Source organism: Panthera leo, chromosome D2, assembly GCF_018350215.1.
Source record: "Panthera leo isolate Ple1 chromosome D2, P.leo_Ple1_pat1.1, whole genome shotgun sequence".
In the NCBI taxonomy this organism is placed as follows: domain Eukaryota; kingdom Metazoa; phylum Chordata; class Mammalia; order Carnivora; family Felidae; genus Panthera; species Panthera leo.
This window is the reverse complement of record NC_056689.1, coordinates 74,863,494-74,886,689: the sequence shown is the minus strand read 5'-3', so window position 1 is coordinate 74,886,689 and position 23,196 is coordinate 74,863,494. Positions and strand designations below refer to the sequence as shown.

The following is a 23,196-nucleotide window of genomic DNA, read 5'->3' as shown; positions in this document are numbered from 1 at the left end:
ACTATAGCTCTGCTTCGGGGACTCTGACCCAATTAACCGGTTATCTGTTTTTTTCCTGGCATTGATGATTCTCAGTCCCAGAGCCTATCCCAAATCACATGAAGTTGGAACATTGTTAAACCTGTAAGAGACTTGAAGTTCTTTCGTAAAGATAACGAAATTGAGGCCTACAGAGAGAGAATGTTTACCCAAGGTCACTCCGAGAGTTAGTTGTGGAGCCAGGAGACTAGAACCAAGGTCTCTAGACTTCCAGATGAGTTGTTTTTTTTTTCGCCACAGCGCTCCTGCCTGCGATTTTTATTTCCATGTGTTCTTATGCCACCGGCCCTTTCGCGAAAAGTTGTGCGTGTCTCGGTCTATTCGAGAGGCATTTATTACGTTCGCATCATGGGGGTGCAATGTATTATGCATGGCTCTGGTCTTTAAAAACTTTTTCGTTTAGAGTTTTTTAAGCCTAATAATTTCTAAGTGTGTAGGTAGTTGATCGTTCTTATTTCAACCCTTCCTGTACCCCAGACAAGTTTTGAGTCTTATCCCATTTTGTAGGTGGATATACCGTGTCTCTTACAGTCTTATGTTGGTGGAGCTAATTTTGTTAGCTTGTTTGGAAATTCCTCTTGTGGAAATGTCAATTTCAGTCGACACAAAATTGTTAGTGATAATCTGTCGGGGTAAGGGTGCCTTTGTCACATGGTTATTTTAAAAGCAACAAAAAAGAGTGTGAAATAGGATAATGCCACATTCTTTGGAATAGAGTAGAGTAAGTGTTCTAAAAATCAGTTAAAAGTACAACTTCGATCTGATGACTGCTCATTTTAACCAGTGATCTAATGGTTAGGACAGGCAAGAATTAAGGACGTTAACTTATAGGAAAGAAACTCAGTGGAAATGGAGATTTATCACTAGAAAATGAACTGTAGCAAAGTTAGAATTTTTTTCTTACGTTTCGAAACTTAGAAATCTGTATTATGGTATACAAAGTGACTTGGATTCAGTTGCTACTGTAATTGCTATTGTAGATTTGTTCTACAGTTGTTTGCTTTACCAACAGGCATTTTTCCTTCTAACAGGCTGAAGCACTGTAATCTGGATAGCCTAAGTATTCCACATTTGATGTGCTCCGGCCTTGTTGCTTTCATCACTCCCTTTTGAATCCTCATATGAGTTTACTGTTGCAGTAATTGTTTAAATTAAAAGGGTTATCTCCTGTGTAACGAATCTTAAACCTCTTTTTCACGTTTTCTAAGTTGAAATAGCTTTGACTCATGAAGGGCAAGTCAGGGAAAACATCTGAAATTAAAGTAGGCAAGATGAGAAAGGGGCACTGTGGGGGGGGGGGGGCTTTTATTTGTGTAGGTTTTTTAAAAGTCTGTATTGACTCCTTGCTGCAGCCCTTTTAAATTGTAGGATGGGTGTTACAGTAGAGAGAGGCCTTAGCTTTCAAGTAGTTAGCTCTGTACCTTTGATCTTGTGAATGAAAGATCCTGTCTGAAAGTGTCAGAGTGAGCTGAATGTGGATGGCACATGGCACCGCTTACAAAACTTTAAATAGGATCGTAAAAGCGCATTTCATTCCATGGAGATAATCTCATTTTATGTAAATGTTTTATCTATGACATTTGTAGCCTTAAACACATTTAGACCTAATCCACTGCATTATCGTAATAAAATGTGAATATGTTTAAGTAGAATAGTTCTTCAAGTCACTCTGAGTCAGTAATTCAGAACAATTCCTTCGGAAACTATTATAGTAATCATTCAGGAAGATGAGAACTTGGCCTAAGCAGTTACAGACAAGAAATCTATACCCCAGAATCATTTGGAAAAAGACCCTTTTGCAGATTATGTTGTCAGTAGTGCAGAATTAATTGCTCCTGACCTTGTAACAACCTTTTAATTTAGTTCTACCAGTGACTTATAAATAAAGTTATTAAACCCACAAATCGAGTAACATTATAGCTTATCTACTTGGTCTGTTGCCCAAATAAACTAGTAATGTTGAAGGGCCGACCTAAGCTTTTTCTTTTATAAATAGATACAATTTGTCACTGTGTCTGAAAGGTAAGCTCAGCATGTCCACCCTCCTAGTAACAGTTCATAATGCTAGATTTTTATTTTTATTTCAAGAATATCAGTTTGGAAATGAACTTTTTTTTTTTTTTTTTTTTTTTTTAACATTGCAATAGAGCTTTTAATATGTGGTATGCCTCTCTAGCCTCAAAAAGTTTTTTTTTCCCCTTACTAGAGAATTCATAGGAACTAAATTCTCCCTGTATGTGACTTCGGATAAAGACAGGAACTCACCCTCATGGACTATCATATCTGTTCCCATTCAGGTTTTTTCCCTTTAAAAATGTCCTTGCTTGGTATCCATGTTTGCTTTTTTCCCACGATGATGGTAGGGTGTCCTATAAAAATTATTTTTTAGTGCATTTGCTTTGTTTGAACCTATTGTTTCAGAGTTTGAAAGTGGAATTTGTAATAATAAATTCTGATTGGCTGTTTAGGAAGTGAAAAAAATCACTTTTCTATCCCTAAACAAGATTTTTTATTTTTTATAGTGACATTAAGACACCACACTCCTCTATTTAAAAATAAGAGATAGGGTAGGTAAATTATTTTTACATAGTTTATTATTTTGTCATCACCATCCCGGGCACAGTTCTCAACTTTAATTCTCTTTGTGCCTGTTCTGTGTTACAAGCATTTTGACAGTGTTTATATACTAAACAGTATAAGATTTAAATCCTCAGTGTAAGATTGGGAATTGGATATAATAGGTTGTTCTGGTGCTGATGCTGTGCTCTTTAATATGAATGCTAAATTTAACTAAAAACATTTACTTCCAAATTTTTGGGTGATAGAGACTTTTCTGTTAAATAATTGTTAAAAACACCTAAGGTACTGTTGGATTTTAGAGGATAACCTCGTAAGTATGCTCCAGTTTAAAGACTGTAACGTCCTCCCCTCAGAACAGGAAGGCTTAAAAAACAAAAAACACCCAGGAAAGGCTAGTATTCTAACAAAGTATCTAGTTGTGTTACATCTTTGTTTCCTCTTACAAGGTGTTTTTTTGTTTTTTTTTTTTTTGGTTCTTTGTTTTTTTTTTGGTAATAGCATTGATTCAAATGAAAATGGACTTTTTCTCATAACAGTACTACTAATGTTGACATTGACGTGAATTACTGAAGAGGGGTTTGTTTTCACTAGCCTATGAAGAATAGGGCTTAATATGATATGGGAAGACACAGGCTATCCTTTAAAGATAAGAATTTCAGTATCTTTTGTGATTTGTTGCAAACCTCTTAATATACCAGAGAGTTGGAATATTGTTTGTAGTTTTCCCGGAGGAAGGAACGTTCAGAAGCAGCATTCCTGAAAGATGTGATAGTTGGGAGAAAAATTACTTACTAAATCTGTAAATCTGGTAAAACTCCCAAATAAGCAGTGTTTCTGCCAGTTGTTTGCCTAGCACAGAGTTTCATGATAATGCTGTACGCTGTTTGGTTAACTCTTAAAAATAATTCTTTGTCAAAGATTTTTTTCTTAGGAAAACAGTGATTTTTAACAATAGGGATGTAGTGTTTTAAGATCTTTTTTAATAGTGTTAATTAGTGTTTTGGTTCCCCAAAGTATGTTTCAAATGTTCAGTGGAAAGATTTTTCTTTGTGAAATTTGTTAATTACTGAATTTTAAGTTGAACATAACCAAATGACTTAGGTTAAATAGCCTTCCCCTTCCCTCAGTTTACTAAGTTTTGTGCAAAAGTAAATAAAGTAAAAGATGAGAAAAAAGATAAATTTTAACCTGTGTCAGAAGTAATGTGATAGAGGACTCTTTGCTTTTGAGTGAATTTCAAAATGAGCAGTGTACATAAAACCTTAGATTGGAACTGGATTTTGAAATATTGCCACTTGCAGAGTGCCTTCAGGTTTAGGTGGTAGTAAATTCAGAAATGTGTAATTTTCTCTGGTATGCATTCTAAATTTTTTTTTTATTTTTAAAAATAAACTTAATTTTAAAAGTTAGAGATTTACAGAATTATTGCAAAGATAGTACACAGAATTCCCATATACACCATAACCTATTAATTTCTTCTGTCATTTTGGGACATTTATCACAACTAATGATCCAATACTGATAACATTATTAATGAAAGTCCATACTTTGCTCAGATTTCCGTAGCTCTCCCTCATGTCCTTCTCTGAATTCCAGGATCTCATCCAAGATACCACATTATATTTAGTCGTCCTGTTTCCTCAGACACTCTCCTCCTCCCCCCCTTGGTTATGACAGTTTCTTAAACTTCCTTGTTGGTAACCTTGACAAGTTTTGATGAGTACTGGTCAGGTATGTTGTAGAATGTCCCTCATTTGGGGTTTGTCTTAAGATTTTTCTCATGTTTAGGTTGGGATAAATAAATGGGAGAGATATTTCATAGATTGGAAGACTATTGTCAATTCTTCCAAATTTTGATATATAGATTCATTAAATCTGAATGAAAATTCCAGTGAGCTATTTTGTAGATATTTACAAACTAATTGTGAGTTTATATGGAAAGGCAAAAGACTTTCCAAACAATAGAGAAGCCAAACAATACAGAAGAACAAAGTTGGAGCACTCATACTACTTGGTTTGAAGACTTTACTATAAGTCCATGGTAATCAAGTCAGGGCGGTATTAGAAAAAGACTAGATACATTGCAATAGAGAGTGATGAGAATAGAGAGCCCAGAAGTAGACCCACATAAATAGTCAATTGATCTTAAAGGAACAAAATCTAATTGACTGTCTTATTGAGTCTAGTGATCCTTTTGCCTAGAGCAGAAATTGTATCCACCAGATCATTGTGACTAAAGTCACATTTCACTTTGTTTGCTGGGAGGAGATTTTTCTCTCTCATAACTTCAATTTTTGGAACATGGCAGTCATTTACAAGGGTTTGGTACAATGTAATTGGGTGAAATCGTTTTATCCATAGACCATATTTTGAGATAATACCAGTTTTCGTTCTATTAAGTTGGGTGATTTTGGCATGGCTTTAGATGTCAAAAATAAGTGTGATCTAAAAAGAGATGGTAGCGAGTTTAGAAATTAAAATAGCCAACTTAGGCAAGATTTACACTTTAGTATAGTATACATACCAATTTTAATTTTTCTGAATTACTTTTCCAGAATTTCTTGAGGTTGGGAAAAAGCAGCCTGCTTTGGATGTTCTTTATGATGTTATGAAAAGTAAGAAACACAGAACATGGCAAAAGATACACGAGCCAATTATGTTGAAATACTTGGAACTTTGTGTGGATCTTCGCAAGAGCCATTTGGCTAAAGAGGGATTATACCAGTATAAGAACATTTGTCAACAGGTATGAAAAGAGCTGGGTTTTATATTTTTAATAGTGCTTTAATGATTTTCAGAGAAGTTTACCTTTTAAAGGTAATATGCTTTTATGTCATAAAATTTGCTCTTAAAGCATTCTGTGGTTTGTTGAGAAGTGTTTTAAGCTTTTCTCTCTCTCTCTCTCTCTCTCTCTCTCTGGTTAGGTGAACATCAAATCTCTAGAGGATGTTGTTAGGGCATATTTGAAATTGGCAGAGGAAAAAACTGAAGCTGCTAAAGAAGAATCTCAGCAAATGGTCCTAGACATAGAAGATCTGGATAATATTCAAACTCCTGAGAGGTATGTAGCTTAAATTGCTAATTTTTTTTTCTTTTTCTTTTTTTTTGCTAATACATTTTTGTCAATGTTTTTCTTTACATGTGTCTCCATCGTCCTCATTTGAAGTATAGATGTTTATTAGAAAGAATGCTTACCTTTGGAATTTTAAGTGTCTGATAAGAAAGCAATACTATTCAGAATTCATAAAGGTGGCAAATTAACAACCTTCAGATAGTCAGATACTAATTTAAATGGTTGTAATATGGGTTGGGGGTGCAAATACTTGAACACTTACATGGCATCTTTATAGTATGCCCAAAGTTGTAAGAAGGATTCACACTTTCTTACACTGGTATCATTGTTGGTTTTGTTTTTTTTAATCTTAGGGCAAAGTAGGAAATCGTGTCTAAAATTGTTTTTAACTTAAAAAATTTTTTTTTTAGTGTTCTCCTAAGTGCTGTAAGTGGTGAAGACACTCAGGATCGTACTGACAGACTACTTTTAACTCCATGGGTTAAATTCCTTTGGGAATCATATAGACAGTGTTTGGACCTTCTTCGAAATAATTCTAGGGTAGAGCGTCTCTACCATGATATTGCCCAACAAGGTAAAATGAGAACTGATTTGAAAAGTTGACTTTTAGGAAAAGACTTTGCAAAAGATTGACAATTAAAGTTAACCTGTTTTTCTTCATCGTATTTATTTTATAGTTTTTATCCTCATTGAGAGATGGTTGGCATTCGTTCAAATAGTAACTAAGGGACTATAAGAAATTTGTTTTACTAGTTAGGGTAATTCTATATGAAATCCACTTCATGGATGTCTGAAAGACAAAGTCATTTTGGAATTTCCCAGGTGACTAGAAAAACAAATGTAACTTTTTGATTGCTTTCTGATAAATGTGACTTGTGCTTTTTGACTTCACCTACTGCATATATACTTAATCATGCCGTGGCCTTTTTTTTTTTTTTTTTTTTAATGCTTATTTATTTTGAGAGAGTGTGAGCAGGAGAGGGGCAGAGAAGGAGAGAGAGAATCTCAAGCAGGCTCTGCTCCACCAGGGCAGAGCCTGATGTGGGGCTCGAACTCATAAACCCGTGAGATCATGACCTGAACCCAAATCAAAGAGTCGGCCATTCAACCAGCTGAGCCACCCAGGTTCCCCATGTAAGGGTTTCTAAGGTCTTTTTAAGCTCTGGACTTCTGTGATTCCCTGAAAAATGCATATTTTTATTTTCTTAAACAGTATTACTGAACATAGAAATAAGTCATCTTGATGACTCTGGATCATCTTAAAAGGTATCCAGCTGTCATAGTGCATATACAGTTGACACTTGAACAGCTTGGGGTGGGGGATTAGAGGTGCAGACTGAAACACCCCTTTGACCCCACCCACGCACCGTTGATCTGCCTGTGATTTGCCTATCCAAAAACTTAACTATAGCCTACTGTTGACTAGAAACCTTGCTGGTAACATAAACAGTTGATTAACACATTTTGTACGTTATATGTGTTATATACTGTATTCTTAAGGTAAACTAGAGAAAAGAGAAGGTTAAAATTATTGAAAAAATCCACATGTAAGTGGATCCACACAGTTCAAACCCTTGTTCAAGGGTTAGCTGAACTTTCAGTCCTAAAGAGCTGCATCAAGTCTGTTTCCTTAATCTTGTGTCTGTCTTTACTGCACTTATCTTGCTCTTAATGGAGCTTTCTAACTGTATACAAATGGGGTATGTGTGACTTGAGAGTAGCTTTCGACTTTTTCTTATTTTGGCCTTAGTACAACCTTATGTTGCCATTCTGCTCACTATGGGGATGATTGGCATTTGTTTTATCAAGTTGTAAGTGACTTTAAGGAATATTTTACCAAAAAAAAATACTGTAGGGGCAACTGACTGGTTCCATTGGTAGAGTATATGACTCTTGATCTCAGGGTTGTAAGTTGGAGCCCCATATTGGGTGTAGAGATTACTTCATAAATAAATGCTTATAAAAATATTTTACTATGAGTATTACAACTTCTGTTTTATTTACGTAGCATGTGTGAATTTTCATTTAAGACAAGTAAACTTGGGCTTTTTGCTAACTACTGATACATAAATGTTAACTTGAAGTTAAACTGCATCCCTTCATTTTGGGCCTATTGAAATAGAAATGCTCTCTCTCTCTTTTTTTTTTTTTTTTTTTTTTTTAAGGGCAAAGGAAATCTGAAAAAATTGTTATATTGCATATATGACAGTAGAAAATTATTTTAATGACAGAGCAAGTAGTTAAGGTATACATCTATGTACACAGTTGAAATCAGGTTATCATAAGCCCAAATTTTGTTAGATAAGAAGGCTCTTTGTATTCCAGGCTAGAATTTTTTGTTCTTTTAGGATTTGAAGTGGTAGGTGTTTGAAAGGTGAGTCCCTCCTACACTTCAATTGAATAGCTTCCCATTTGTAAACTCTCCCAGAATCCCAGAAACACATTTTAGTCCTAGGCCAGGACTATGTCTAGTAGATGGTCACGACACAAGTGACTAATGACCTTGATCATTTCTGAAGACTGATTATAAGTTTGGGTAAATCTTGTTAAAATAACTGATTTCAGTATTTGAAATAAAACTTATTCACATACTTGTTGATGGTGGAAAGTACCTAATATATTTTATAATTATGTCTATAGCTTTCAAATTCTGCCTCCAATACACCCGTAAGGCTGAATTCCGTAAGCTTTGTGACAATTTGAGAATGCACTTGTCACAGATTCAACGCCACCATAACCAAAGTACAGCAATCAATCTTAATAATCCAGAAAGCCAGTCCATGCATTTGGAGACCAGGCTGGTTCAATTGGACAGTGCTATCAGCATGGAATTGTGGCAGGTACGTTGTGAACTACTATCTGTCTTTTGTAGTAACAGTAGCCCATATTGTTATTATTATTTTCTTTAATGAGTATCTTTCTCTTGATACTTACTGGTTAATTTCAATCATTAATTGAAGAATTTAAGATCATCTGATGGATAACCAAGAGTTCTGAACAAGCAATCTCAGAATATCGTGGTTCTAGTTACCTGCTGTGAAATGGGGGCCAAATGTGTGCTCTTTTGGGCCCATTGGCTTTCCATATAAAACAGTTCATCCTCAGTGCTGCTCCAAGTGTGGTTCATTGCCTGGTGCCAGTCTGAACTACCAGATTGAAATAATTAGAGAGGAGAATATGCATTTACGAAGGGTTTTTTTGGGGGGGAAGGATAGCGATTTCATGGTGATGGTGTGTGTGTGTTTTACTCTGTTTAGAAAAACTGAGCTTGTTTTTCAATTAATTTTTGTAATAATTTTACAAATTTGTAAAATTTTGTATTTTATAAAAGTATTGGTGGCAAAAGGTTGGAAATTAAAAACGAAACGAAACAAAACAAAACTTGTCCTTTGCTGTAGAGAATTGGAGAAGCGCACTGGATCGTCTCTCAGATTTCTTGGTGCTGCTTTGACTTAGTAAACATGCATGGGGAATATCCTACATGGGAGATCTCAGTGTGGTGCTGGGAGTCTTGCCCACTACTTGAGCTTTTTACACTAAGAATTGTGCAAAGACATTTTCACGTGATTTTGTAGTCACAACTTGAGACTTCTACATGTTTGACCAAAATATAAAATCTAATTGAAATTGCAAAGAAAGAGTGGTAGTTTTTTGAGCCAAGTGAAAATGTGATTTCCTGCTCTCCAAAATATTTTCCATTTCTGTAGGGACACCCTTAAAATACTACCTGATGAAATAGGAAAAAGAGGTTCTATAGAAGGTAGACATACTCCTTATAGAACAAATGGATAGATAAGTAGAAAGAAGGAAGTAATACATGTTATCACTCAGAAATAACCTCTATGTTTTGTTTTAATGTCCTTCTAGATATTTTTACTGTATATCCCAAGTGGTATGATAATCACTTTTAAAAAAGAATTTTAAAGTCACATTTACTGATGTGTAAGTTATCTCCAGCAAAACTCGCCCTGAAGTCTGACAAATGCAGTAACCACCATAATCAAGATGTAAAACATTTCCTCAAAACTGCCTCATGCCCCTTTGCACCCAACCCCTCCCTGATCCTTAAGATCCGCTGATCTGTTTTCTGTCAAAAGGATCAGATTTAATCATTAAAATAATCTATTACGGAAAAATTTGTAAGCATATAAAACCATGCGTGCAAGGGTACTTTGAAACATTTTTAGGACAGTCAATGGGATTTAAAAATAACCTTTGCAAATTAAAGCATAGTTGGCAAAGTTGTCAAGATAGTTGTAGAATAGCTAACCTGGTTACTGTGTCAAGCTTTAGGCTGGGGCTGGTTGACAGAAAGACTAAATAAAATTGAATTCTACAAAATTCTCTGTGGGGCAGATAGATGTTTGTATAGATATTTGGCACTTTCTCAAATTACACCCCTGCTACTACTGTGAAAGAGACAGAAAGCAAAACACTGTGTTCTGTACGTCAGCTGGCACATGTTCAAACCTGTGCCAGTTCAAACCTGTTCTGTCTAATTTTAAGAAGTTTAAGGATTTAGTATGTTTGTGATCATGGCAGTTTTGTGAGATACATCAGATACTAGATTATAGATGAATAAAAGGAACCACACATAGAGGGATTTTACTTCCCACTTTTATTCTTCAGTGTTTTGTGTTTTAGATTTCATAAAGAGATTTGGATTAGATTTTTTGTTCGTTTAGAATGCAGTGACTGTAATTTATACTCCTAATCTTAGGAAGCGTTCAAAGCTGTGGAAGATATTCATGGACTATTTACCTTGTCTAAAAAACCACCTAAACCTCAGTTGATGGCAAATTACTATAACAAAGTCTCGACTGTGTTTTGGAAATCTGGAAATGCTCTTTTTCATGCATCTACACTCCATCGTCTTTACCATCTATCCAGAGAAATGAGAAAGAATCTTACACAGGAAGAGATGCAAAGGTAAGAATGTTGAAGTCAGATAATATTGAAAGTATGAAACAAATATCTCCTACTAAATGGCATGGTTCCAGGTTAGGGTTTCTCAACTTCTACACTGTTGACATTTGGGGCTGGATCATTTTCTGTTCTAGGGGACTAGGCATGAAGGATGTTTTGGGGCATCCCTGGTTCACCAGATGCCAGTAGCAGTTCTTTCCCTTCTATCAGAAATGTCTCTGGACATTGTTGTTCTTTGGTAGTAGCAAAAACCTGATGGAGAAAATTGAATATTAGGAAAGACAGTGTTATGGTATGAGCTTTCTGTCCATAAATGGTATTTAGAATCTAGTTTTAGAACAAATAAGAGAACTAAAAAAATAAATGCTGCCATCATGCCTGATTATAAGACATTAACTGAGTGTGTGTTTGAACATAAAAAAAGGGTCTGTGACGTAGCAATCTAAAGACCACTTTTTTCCTTTGGCATCACACGTAACCTATTTTCTTCCGGTCAAATACATATATTTTTTAACGTGTTTTGGTGGACTCCGGCAGCTCACACACCACTCTTTTCTCTTACTGGCAGACCATGTTATTTTGGCCTCCATAATTCTTTCTGTGTACCAAATTGTTTTTCTTTTACCTTTGCAGCAATACACGGAACCAACTAAATTAATTTTTCTAGTATATTTTCTTTGAAAGTCTTGAGGACAGTGTTCACTCATTGTCCTTCATGTAATCCGTGTCTGTTTGAGATTTAAAACAGAACAAAACTTGGTTTCCTTTAAGGTACCTATGTACCATCCCTTTATTTTTATTTATTTATTTAGTTTTTTTTTTTTTTTTTACATTTATTTATCTTTGAGGGACAGAGACAGAGTGTGAACAGGGGAGGGGCAGAGAGACAGGGAGACACAGAATCTGAAGCAGGTTCCAGGCTCAGAGCTGTCAGCACAGAGCCCTTGCAGGGTTCGAACCCATGAACCGTGACATCATGACCTGAGCTGAAGTCGGCCGCTTAACCGACTGAGCCACCCAGGCGCCCCAGTACCATCCCTTTAGAAACTGCTGTAATGGTATTATAATAGTAAGTATTGGGCTATGTAGCTCTGTGTACATTATTTTGTTTAATCTTTACAATAGCCTCATGACTCAAAAAATTGCCTCAGGTTTCAGTCTTGGAAACGGTGAGGCTGCGATTCTAACCCTTCACCCTTTAGCTCCAGAGCCCACTATCCTTAATGTAATACGGTGATCTGAATTCAACCTGACTTGCCTCTTGTGTTTTAAGGAAGTTACGATTTCTCTCCACCACGCGTCCTCCCAACACCCCTGTTGTGTTCACTGACATTCTTTGTAAATTTCCACCCCTTTCTTAGTGTCATTTTTCTTAGCTTTTAAAGCTGCCTTGTTTCTCTAAGGAAGCATAGGATATACAAAGGTATCTTATTCTACATTTTAACCTCCCAGTCTTTTTCTATAGCTGGAAGATATTGAGAGTAGTAAGTGGGTAGATGAAGTTCTGATTCTCCCAAGTACTCATTTTAGTATGGCCCATTTCTCTTAATTTCCTGTTTTGATGAATAATATGTATGAATATAGTCCACCAAAGGTGGTGTACATAGTCTGTCACTGGCATATCTTACGAAATGATTAAAGAGAAGTGTCTTTCTTTATGTCAGGTAACATTTATGAATGTAACAGATTTGTGATTTTGTTCTCCAGAATGTCTACTAGAGTCCTTTTGGCCACTCTTTCCATCCCTATTACCCCTGAGCGTACTGATATTGCTCGACTTCTGGATATGGATGGCATTATAGTCGAAAAACAACGTCGCCTTGCAACGCTGCTAGGTCTTCAAGCCCCACCAACACGAATTGGCCTTATTAACGATATGGTTGGTATAAGTTCGAGCATTCTTACAGCTCAGAATAGGAAATTTATGGTCAGGGTTTACAGTTCGTGCCAGGTGGTTCTGATGAATGGACTGGTTTGAGAACTGCCGGTGTAAGTCAGCACAGTGTTCCTTTAAGGTGATTCCTCGGTAGGGGGTGGACTGAAGTTACATTTGATGTAGTAGATGAGAGTTGGACTACCTCTGAGGAATAATGTGGACCACTCAGTAAGAGAAAAGGTAATGATGGGTAAGGTTCATGGCTTACTTCAGAGGGCTGCAGGAAAACTAACCAAGCTGACAGATGGTAGAAATGGGGTGATGAGTATAGGAATGAATGTGAAGTTGATTAGGCCTGATTCTGGACAATGGGAATATTTCCAATTTTTCTTTCTCTTTTAATGTTTGTTTATTTTGAGAGAGAGAGCACAGTCACGAGACCATGAGCTGGTGAGGGGTAGAGAGAGAAAGAATCCCAAGTAGGCTGTGCGGAGCTCAATGCAAGGCTCGATCCCATGACCATGAGATCATGACCTGTGGCAAAACTCAAGAGTTGGAAGCTTAATTGACTGAATCACGAAGGCACCCCATGAAGTACTTTGTAAAATGCAGATTTCTAAATATAAATAAATAAATAAATTAATTAATTAATTAATTAAAAAATGCAGATTTCTAGGGGTCCCTGGCTGACTCAGTCTTCTGAGAAGAGCATGTGACTCTTGATCTTGGGGCTGTAAGTTCGAGCAACACGTTAGAGATTACTTAAATAAAACTTAAAAAAATGTAGATTTCTAGGTTGTACCCAGTACCTACACCAATCAGTTTCAGAATATGGAGCCTAAGGTTGGTGTATCTTTACAATGTTTATGTTGATGGACTTTTGCATTCACTGGAAATTAGCATGTGAGTGCGTATTATTTTCTTAATGTTTATTTATTTTGAGAGAGAGAGAATGTTCTCCACGGGGGAGGGGCAGAGAGAGAGGGAGAGAGAGAATCCCAATTTTGGGGCTCAATCTCATGAATCACAAGACTGGGACCTGAGCCCAAACCAAGAGTCTGCTGCTTAACTGACTGAGCCACCCAGGTGCCCCTTACACGTGTGTATTACATGCCAGGCAATTAAGATTTACAACTTTAGGTTTTAGAGAGTCTGACTCACAATAGTCAGACTTAGTAGTTACTGTAATATAATAGCCCAGTAAATTACTTTGGAACAAGAGAAATAAGAGGGACAGTTGCTAGAGAAGAGGCTTTCCTTTTCTGGCAGAACCCGTTAAGTAAGAACTAATCAGTTTTCTATGTAGCAACACTTTTCCCTTGGAACACTTTTCTGTAACAGTAGGAAGGCAGATTCCCTTTGTTGTCAGTTTTTATTTTTATTTGTTTGTTTGAGAGAGAGAGTGAGAACTGTGTGTGCAAGCAGGGGGAGGGGTGGGGAGAGAGAGTCCCAAAGCATTGTGGAGCCCGACGTGGGGCTCGATTTCGCAAACCGGAGATTGTGACCTGAGCTAGGAGTCAGATGCGTAACTGACTAAGCCACCCTGGTGCCTGTTGTAAGCTTTTAACAAGAACTTAATCTGCAAAACAGCACTTCTCTGTCTCTGTATGCCTCCATGTTTTATTTTGTTGCCACTGTCCACAGGTCAGCTTTGTGTTTTGACGAGTTTTTGTGGGACTGACTTAGAATTAAGTGAATAAAATGATAGTATTTTCTTTGGGAAGAGATCTTACTAGCAAATAGTGTAAAAGAAATTTTTTTTTTATTTTAAAATACTGAACAAGTGTTTAAACCGGAAAGAGAGTCCATATCTCTTGAACTTTTATCTATATACCTAACACACACCTTGATGTTAAAGTTGGTGTCTTACACTGGTTTGTTTATCATTGTTGGAGAGCTTTCGGCCAGCAGCCAGGACATCCAGACTTGGGTCCTTATTGTGCCCATAGACAGGTATAAAGGTTTATGAGAAGGGTATAGGTTGGTATCAGGTCAGTTATTAGCTGGCTGTCAGTGGGCATTTATATAAGTCTTTATGAGTTCACCATACATTCAAGATTGAGACCTGAGCTTTGAGCTCCTATAACTGAATTTGTAAACACCAAGAGAATGATTTTTCTAAATTTATTTTTTAATGTTTATTTATTTTTGAGAGAGAGGCAGAGCACGAGTGGGGGAGGGGCAGAGAGAGAAGGAGACACAGAATACGAAGCAGGCTTCAGGCCCTTGAGTTGTCAGCACAGAGCCGGACGTGGGCCTCGAACCCACGAATCGCGAGATCGTGGCCTGAGCCGAAGTCAGATGCTTTACCGACTGAGCCAGGCACCCCGAGAATGATTCTCTTATCTCAGGAACATATTCAGGTTAAGCAGAGTTCATAAGCAACTCGTTCTTAGATCAGAAAGCCAATTATAAATCTTAGAAATATTTTAACAGATTACAGTAGCCTATTGTAGCATATCTCCTCTTTGGGGAAAAGGGTGCTAAATGGAGAATCTAGAATAATTTGATAGGAATACGATTACAGCCGGGAGAATTTTATTTGAATGCTTATACCACACCACACTTAATTCAATAAAGGCACTTGTGAGGGAGGTATTCCAGAAATGTGGAAATCAGTCGTGCACCCATTTTGGATAGGAGGTAGACTAGAGTGCTCGTGTGTGGGGATAGGATCTGCTGTCACTTGCCTCAGTCGTGTGACCAGTCTCGTGGCTACACACACAATCCTGCAGTCCTGTGCTTGCAAGTCTTGCTGTGTGTCTGCAGTTAGTCTGCTGTCTTTGGGTTTGCAGTTCCCCACATGTAAAGGGTAAAGGTCCGCGTGCATTCTATATTCTAGTTTATAGTTCAGGTAAGGTATGATTTAATTATGGGCAGTTTTGAGGTTTATAAAGTTTGGCCATTTTTTGTCTCCCTTTTTAAGAAAAGTTATTCAGGTGGCACCCTTAGTTGAGTTTTAGTCACATATAAAAGTGTAGATCATAAATGTAATTGGGTACATTCTCATCAGGTGGTTTATAGTCCTCGCTCCCCATGCCCCCCAAAATAGCCACTTGCCCTGATATGCGACACCACACATAAATTTGCCTGTGTACTTTATGTGAGATTTGAGGTTCACGTAAATGCAGTATGTTAAATTCCTGTGAGATTTATTCACATGTGTAGCTTTTTTTTCTTCGATCATTTCTGTATAAGAACCTATCCCTGTTTGTCCTGAGTTTTTTCTAATAGGGGCTTTTATGAATAGTGTTGGCATGGTAATTTTTGTGTGCTACAGTAAATTGTGAACTGTGGGATTTTACTTATTGCTGGTAATTAGGTTGGCCACACTAGTTGTCTTTATAAATATTTTGTTGGTTTAGAGTTCTTATATCCTTATTAAGCTCTTGGGAGACTTTTCACTGTAGATAGATACATAATTTGGGGTAAGAGACCCAAGTGTAGTTTTCTTTTAGAGTCCTCTGGTAAATTTAAAGAGGATTGAGGCTGGTCTTTCAGACACTTTCTAGATCTCCAATCCTGTATTTTTCTTCTTTGTATTCAATTCAGTTGGGAATTTAGTTGGAAAATTTCCTTCAGCAGTTAAACCTTTTGTTCATTGTAGGTCAGATTCAATGTATTGCAGTATGTTGTTCCCGAAGTGAAAGACCTTTACAATTGGCTGGAAGTAGAATTTAACCCGCTAAAACTCTGCGAGAGAGTCACAAAGGTAAGGCTTGGCGTTCTAGTTTTGGTTATATGACCTTTGCTGGCTGGCCTTTTTTCAGGTTGTATTTATACTGAGGAGAGAGAAGTATTGTCCTCTGTGTTTAAATTCAGTGCACATTTCATTGTCTTTTTTTCTTTATGTTAAGGGAAAAGATATTTCTGATGTGCTAAATAAATAAGCCTTTGGAGGTAAATTAGCAGCATGGCTAATTTAGTCATTGCTGTCAGTCACCTTCAGACAAGCATCAACATAGTTTTGTATTACATTTGTATTTCCCTGCACTGTGATGTTTCTGTATGTTTAAAAAAAAAATGAGAAAAAGCTTCACAAATGTTTGACTGTTATTAGAAAGTATGATCTGTTTTCAATGTAATGGACTTTACAGGTTCTAAATTGGGTTAGGGAACAACCTGAAAAGGAACCAGAGTTGCAACAGTATGTCCCACAGCTGCAAAACAACACCATACTTCGTCTTCTGCAGCAGGTAAACATTTTTAAATAAATGTTTTATTTAGAACTGGAATTTCTCCCCTTGATTGTTTTTATCACAACACTAAAAAATTGAGGAATGGCCTAGGATTTGAACTCCTCACCAAATTCTAGCCTTGCCAAAATTAGTCTTAATGTATTTGATTTGGAAAACAATATTTTACGTATAATTTGTAGTTTTTTTCTCCTTTATTGTTGAATACTATCTATGTACATTTCTCCTCATTAGTAGTGTAAATCTAATTCAACACCTACATGGTTTTAAATTGTCTCAAGGGTACTGTGATTTATTCAGACTCCAATGATGGAAATCCGTATTTCTAGGGGTTTTTCTGCTATTAGAAAATGTTTGTAGCAGTGAACATTCCCATACATGTGTCTTTACGTACTTCTGTGACTTTGTGTAATATCAGAAGTGCAATTAGTCACAGAGTTTACACATTTAAAGCTTTAATAGCTCTTCAAGAGATTCAGGTAGTGAACCCTCCTACCTGTAGTGAGTGGGGAAGCCTTTTCTCTTGCTAACGCTATTTATTGTTAGTCTTTTAACATACTTTAGGCTGACTCATGTAAGTTTGAATATTAGGGTTTATAATATGGCTTAAATGTTCCTGTTTTGTCTTCCATTTGTTTCATTGGGAGGGGGCTTTTACTATGTTTTCACTTCAGTATTTATGCACATTTCATTGACCTGCTTTCTTTTGTATATGTGAGCAGTGTTATTTCTTATGTGCTATACAAATAGTTGAAGGCTAATTAGCAGTATAACTAAATAGTAATGCTGCCAGTCTCCTTCAGACAAATAATTTTATTAGAAGTGTTCAGATGAATTAGGTAAGTAGCAGATCTCTACAGATATATGGCCATTCAGGGCTTTTTGTTTGATGAAACTAGGATTTGAAAGGATTATGCTTTTGAGGAATGGTATAATGTGATGGTTCAGAGCATAGCTTTTGGGGTTGATAGCTTTGAATTGTGATTCCACCTCTAGCAGTGTAGTGTTAACAGTTAACTTTGAGCTTCAACTTCTCTTCTCTGGGAAATGGACATAAGTTCTACTCATAGTTGTGTAAGACTGCACATAAAAATGCTGAATAAATTATTATAGCTATTACTGCTAACCTTGTGTTCTTTATGCAGGTGGCACAGATTTATCAGAGCATTGAGTTTTCTCGTTTGACTTCTCTGGTTCCTTTTGTTGATGCTTTCCAACTGGAACGGGCTATAGTAGATGCTGCCAGGCACTGTGATCTGCAGGTATGTGCTGGAAGGGACACCGAGGTAGAAGGCCTTTAAGGACTAAAAAACGCCTATCCTTTGTTTCTCGCAGTTTTTGGTTCAGTGGCACCATTTTAAAGTTGTACCGAATGGGTTTTCTAGCTTTTGTATTTAACATTCTTAATGTTTTCTCATATTCATTTGAAATTTTTTATCAAAAGTTACTTATTTGTGGGACGCCTGGGCGCCTCAGTCAGTTGGGCGTCTGACTCGGCTCAGGTCATGCTGTTGTAGTTCACGAGTTCAAGCCCTGCGTTGGGCTCTGTGCTGACGGCTCGGAGCCTGGAGCCTGCAGCCTGCTTTGGGTTCTGTGTCTCCCTCTCTCTCTGCCCCTCCCCCGTGCTCTGTCTCGTGTGCACACACGCTCTCTCTCTTTTCCTCTCACTCAAAAATAGACATTTAAGAAAATATAAGGGACCCGTCTGTAGAATGATTTCGTATTTGTATATAGATGTAACTATTGATGAGGTCGTTTAATTTTCAAAGGTTCGTATTGACCACACTTCTCGGACCCTTAGTTTTGGATCTGATTTGAATTACGCTACTCGAGAAGATGCTCCAATTGGTCCTCATTTGCAAAGCATGCCTTCAGAACAGATCAGAAATCAGTTGACAGCGATGTCTTCAGTACTTGCAAAGGCACTTGAAGTCATTAAGCCAGCTCATATTTTGGTATGCATCTTGGGGAGAAATGAACTACAGAATCTTTCAGGGGCCCTTACGCTATGTCTTGCACAAAAAGGTTTGTTTGGGATGATGTCTGAGAAAAAGACTTTGCTATATATTTTCTATTCAGTTGTATTTCTTAGTTTTGGTATTGTACCTATCACATATAAGACGATATCCCCTCTTCACCCCCTCTGTGGGATTTTTCCTTCCTGCTTAACTTCTTTCCTTGTTAGTGTTGTTAGCCTTTCTCCTTGGCTTACATGCTATAAAGTAGATTTGGTGCAGAGAACAATGGACCTAGCAAATGAAGGTTCTTCAGCTGTGTCGCTGCTATTAAAGACTTTGTATAGGTCATAGTATTTGGTGCTGGGAGCTAGTAGCTTGAGTAACATCATCTCTTGTTATTAAATGCAGATACACGTAAGGGTAATAGGTCAGGATTATTTAGTAATTTTTTGGATGCCTAATACCCTGGTGTGTCATGTGATAATTTTTTTAATCCATTTATTTTTGAAGCAAGAGAAAGAAGAACAGCATCAGTTGGCTGTTACTGCATACCTTAAAAATTCCCGAAAAGAGCATCAGCGTATCCTGGCTCGCCGTCAGACAATTGAGGAAAGGAAAGAGCGCCTTGAGAGTCTCAATATTCAGCGTGAGAAGGAAGAATTGGAGCAGAGGGAAGCTGAACTTCAGAAAGTAAGGAAAGCTGAAGAAGAGAGGCTGCGACAGGAGGCAAAGGAGAGAGAGAAGGAGCGCATCTTACAGGAACATGAACAGATCAAAAAGAAAACTGTCCGTGAGCGTTTGGAGCAGATCAAGAAAACGGAACTGGGTGCCAAAGCGTTCAAAGACATTGATATTGAAGTATGTAGCTCACTACTTGTTACGGTCTTTGATCCACATTTAGGAAGCACAGTTCTTTACCAATTAGTGATTTACTTTGAGTAATCTGGTTATTTTCACTCGTTGGGGTACAGCTGATTGATTAACTATAGTCTGTGAAGTAAGCATTTGTTTTAAATGGCTCTGTGCAGTTTTTAGCCATTGTTAAAACAGAGTTGGGTACGTGCAGGTGGGCGGAATGAGAAGTAGATGTTAAGATTATGTTGTTTTTCCCTACACAGAAGTGGAAATATGGCTATTGTAAAACATTCTTACGTTGCCTAACTTTACCCGCTGGTAACACTTACTCATTGTATAAAAAGTAACTTAGGTTTTGATTTCAGAAAACATTGCTCCATACGCCTTTCTTCTATATTCTTATTAGTGATTGTGCGTTTGTAATACTTTACAGGATCTCGAAGAATTGGATCCGGATTTTATCATGGCTAAACAGGTTGAACAACTGGAGAAAGAAAAGAAGGAACTTCAGGAACGCCTGAAGAATCAAGAAAAGAAGGTGAATGAAAGGACTGGTTGGTAACTTACAACATGTCAGGTTAATAGAAATTTCTTTCTTAAATACTTTTGTTTTCATGTCATTCAGATTGATTATTTCGAACGAGCTAAACGCTTGGAGGAAATCCCTTTGATAAAGAGCGCATATGAAGAACAGAGGATTAAAGACATGGATCTGTGGGAACAGCAAGAAGAAGAAAGAGTAAGATTTACATTGGACTGTAACACTTTTAGACTGTAAGCTATAATTAAATCCTCTGCCAGTAATGGGGCCACGGTTTCAGAACTGATCATTCTGTGCTCTTTTGCGAGGAATGGTGGCGCTTTAATGGCTGAATACAGACAGACTGGTGGGCAGATAGATGTTTTTACAACAGAGGTTAAAAAATGAAACTTGTAGTAACGCAAAAGACAGGTGAAAAGTTCACTTAAAAAAGAGCTTTATGAGGATATAACTCACATGCCACACAATTCACCCGTTTGAACTGTGTAATTGATGGGTTTTAGTACATTTACAGAGTTGCACAGCCATTAAACTTTACCCCAAAAGAAACTCCACGCCTATTAGTAGTCCCTCCCCATTTTCTCCACACCACTTTGGCCTTATGCAACCACCAGTGCCCTGTCTGTCTCTAGATTTGCTTATTGTTTAGATATTTTATATAAATGGAATCATACAGTACATGGCCTTTTGGGACTAGACTGTTCCTTCTGTATTTATCTAATGGTATAAGAGCAAGGCTTTCAAATGCTCGTGATTAAATTGTGATTAAAAACTAGTGGCCCTGTTCTAGTTTTAAAAAAAAAGTAAATACAGACAACAAACCTGTGGGGACTTGCAGTGTGGAGAATGCAGCCTCTTGGTTCCACTGGAGTGTTGCCATTCTGTGCTTCGTTTGCCAGTTCCTCCCATTCTTTCAGAAGTTCGAATTTTTGTGATAATGTGTAAAATCAGAGAAAACAGAGTGCAGACCAGATAAAATATTTGAGATGATTTGTTGTAGTCTCTGCCCTGAAGCCTTCCGTTTCCCTTTGGAGTACAGAGAGGAAAGTCTTCTTAAATCATTAGTGCACTCTGCCTGAACCTCCACAGTTTTCTTTAAGGGAGAAAATATCTTTCATAATTAGATCGTAGTGCTTATTACCATGAGGTGTTTCCTTTCTGTTTTACTGTATACATTGTAGTTTTTCCTTTATAAAAATTTTCAGTACCATGGGCCTAGATAAGAATTTCTTACAGATGCCTCAGGACTCTTTTACCCGTCTCCTGTCCCTGATTTCTGCCCAGGGACACGTGGGCATGGATATAGTAACCCTTCCATTTTTATAGCAAGACAGAAGGGGCAGAGGATCTGCTCGTCATTCTTTGAGAATATCTGTCAGGAATTGAGAGTAAATTAATCAGAAAGTGAATGCTTTGAAATTTAACTTCATGTTATGTATTTGCAGATTACTACCATGCAACTAGAACGTGAAAAGGCTCTCGAACATAAGAATCGAATGTCACGAATGCTTGAAGACAGAGATTTATTTGTAATGCGACTCAAGGCCGCACGACAGTCTGTTTATGAGGTGAAGTTACTGGTTTCAGGGAAACATTTATTCATGAGCTTTTTTGTTTTGCCTTAAGGTTCTTCTTTAATGCAGTGGTACGTTGTGTCCTGAGCCAACGTTTTGTAATAATCATTTAAATAACATTGTAATAGAAACGTTCTTGAAAATATTTTGTAGGTTATTAAGCAGTCAGCCATCTATAAACAAATTTTCGGAAGGTGCAAGTGGACTGCATAATATTTACTTTGGATGTAGGTTTTGTTTACTGTTGGATTTAGAAAGGAGAAAATAGATCAAAGTGTCCTGCTCTTAAATTCTGATTTAATTATTTGATTTGTTTTGTATAAAAACAAACCCACTGGGTGTAGGAAAAAATAACTGGCCACGACACGTCACAGAAACCGGTCATTGGGAAATGTGTGTACATAGGGTTTCAAGAAACTTGCGGTGCTTTTGTAAACTTCAGATTTAGCTGGTTTGTAGGGCTTCAAAAGATTTGATTTTTATTGTCCATTCTATTAATAGGAAAAACTTAAACAATTTGAGGAGAGATTAGCAGAAGAAAGGCATAATCGGTTGGAAGAGCGCAAAAGGCAGCGTAAAGAAGAACGCAGAATAACCTACCACAGAGAAAAAGAAGAGGAGGAGCAGAGGAGGGCGGAAGAACAGATGCTGAAAGGTATCGCTAGACCAAGGTTGGAGGGTGTGTGAGGCAAGGTTGATAGTCCGCCTTACAGTAATCTTACTTAGAAAATACAGGAATGAGGAACCAGGATCAGTGGCTTCTTAACTGCAGCTAACTTAAGCTAACTTGTAGCTGTCTGAAGTTTGTTTTAGGTGAGGATGTTCTGTCCTCTTCTAGCTTATTGCCACATCTTTTGTTTTGTTTTTTAAATTAATACCATTCTTTAATTTTTAATTTTTATCACTCGAGTTTATGTAGCACTGACATGTACTAAGGAGCACATACCACATGGAGTCTGTCAGATGGTCCTTTCTCTGGAATCCCAAGATGCTCAGGAGTTGGGGAGGCATTCGAGTATCTTGTCGTTACAGAAGCGTCGAGTGGCATCATACTTGTTTTCTTGACTATCTTCTGCCCCTTAGCTCATTGTAAAATACACACAATTTTTTAAAAAGAATTTTCCTTCTACCTTACGCTGCCTGCTGAATACCAGCAAAGTAGACCTAGTTCTAGGGCAAAGACTTGGCACACTTAATAACCTAACCCGTTATCTAGAGCGTGAAGAGAGAGAGCGTGCTGAACGGGCAAAACGTGAGGAAGAGCTACGAGAATATCAGGAGCGGGTCAAGAAATTAGAAGAAGTGGAAAGGAAAAAACGCCAAAGAGAGCTGGAAATTGAAGAAAGGGAACGACGTAGAGAGGAAGAGAGAAGACTTGGTGACGATCCACTTTCTAGAAAGGTGAGTGTAGAAGTTACTCTGTTTTTATGTGCCATGCTTATCACCCGGTTCTCTTGCATGCCTCAGTGCACATATCAGTGTCTGAGCTTCATGTTTTATTTATTTTTTCAATGTTTATTTATTTTGAGAGAGCAAGCGATCAGGGAAGGAGCAGAGAGAAAGAGAGAAAATCCCAAG

At 37.4% G+C, this 23,196-nt stretch overlaps 1 protein-coding gene and 2 non-coding genes across 3 annotated transcripts in view; all 3 read left to right on the top strand.

Moving 5' to 3' along the window:
* The window catches only part of EIF3A (eukaryotic translation initiation factor 3 subunit A), a 35,526-nt gene that overhangs the window by 798 nt on the left and 11,532 nt on the right, over positions 1–23,196 (top strand). The window contains exons 2-17 of the mRNA XM_042907822.1: positions 5,175–5,365; positions 5,544–5,680; positions 6,103–6,266; positions 8,333–8,532; positions 10,413–10,621; positions 12,326–12,497; positions 16,102–16,206; positions 16,592–16,690; positions 17,836–17,952; positions 18,460–18,645; positions 19,159–19,506; positions 19,937–20,041; positions 20,129–20,242; positions 21,490–21,612; positions 22,120–22,273; positions 22,835–23,019. Of these exons, the coding sequence (XP_042763756.1) occupies positions 5,175–5,365; positions 5,544–5,680; positions 6,103–6,266; positions 8,333–8,532; positions 10,413–10,621; positions 12,326–12,497; positions 16,102–16,206; positions 16,592–16,690; positions 17,836–17,952; positions 18,460–18,645; positions 19,159–19,506; positions 19,937–20,041; positions 20,129–20,242; positions 21,490–21,612; positions 22,120–22,273; positions 22,835–23,019 (2,609 nt within the window). The remainder of the gene's footprint in view (positions 1–5,174; positions 5,366–5,543; positions 5,681–6,102; positions 6,267–8,332; positions 8,533–10,412; positions 10,622–12,325; positions 12,498–16,101; positions 16,207–16,591; positions 16,691–17,835; positions 17,953–18,459; positions 18,646–19,158; positions 19,507–19,936; positions 20,042–20,128; positions 20,243–21,489; positions 21,613–22,119; positions 22,274–22,834; positions 23,020–23,196) is intronic.
* LOC122202908 lies at positions 16,316–16,449 on the top strand. Its single transcript, XR_006194958.1, has one exon. It is a non-coding gene; the product is annotated as a small nucleolar RNA SNORA19 (small nucleolar RNA).
* LOC122202907 lies at positions 17,370–17,499 on the top strand. Its single transcript, XR_006194957.1, has one exon. It is a non-coding gene; the product is annotated as a small nucleolar RNA SNORA19 (small nucleolar RNA).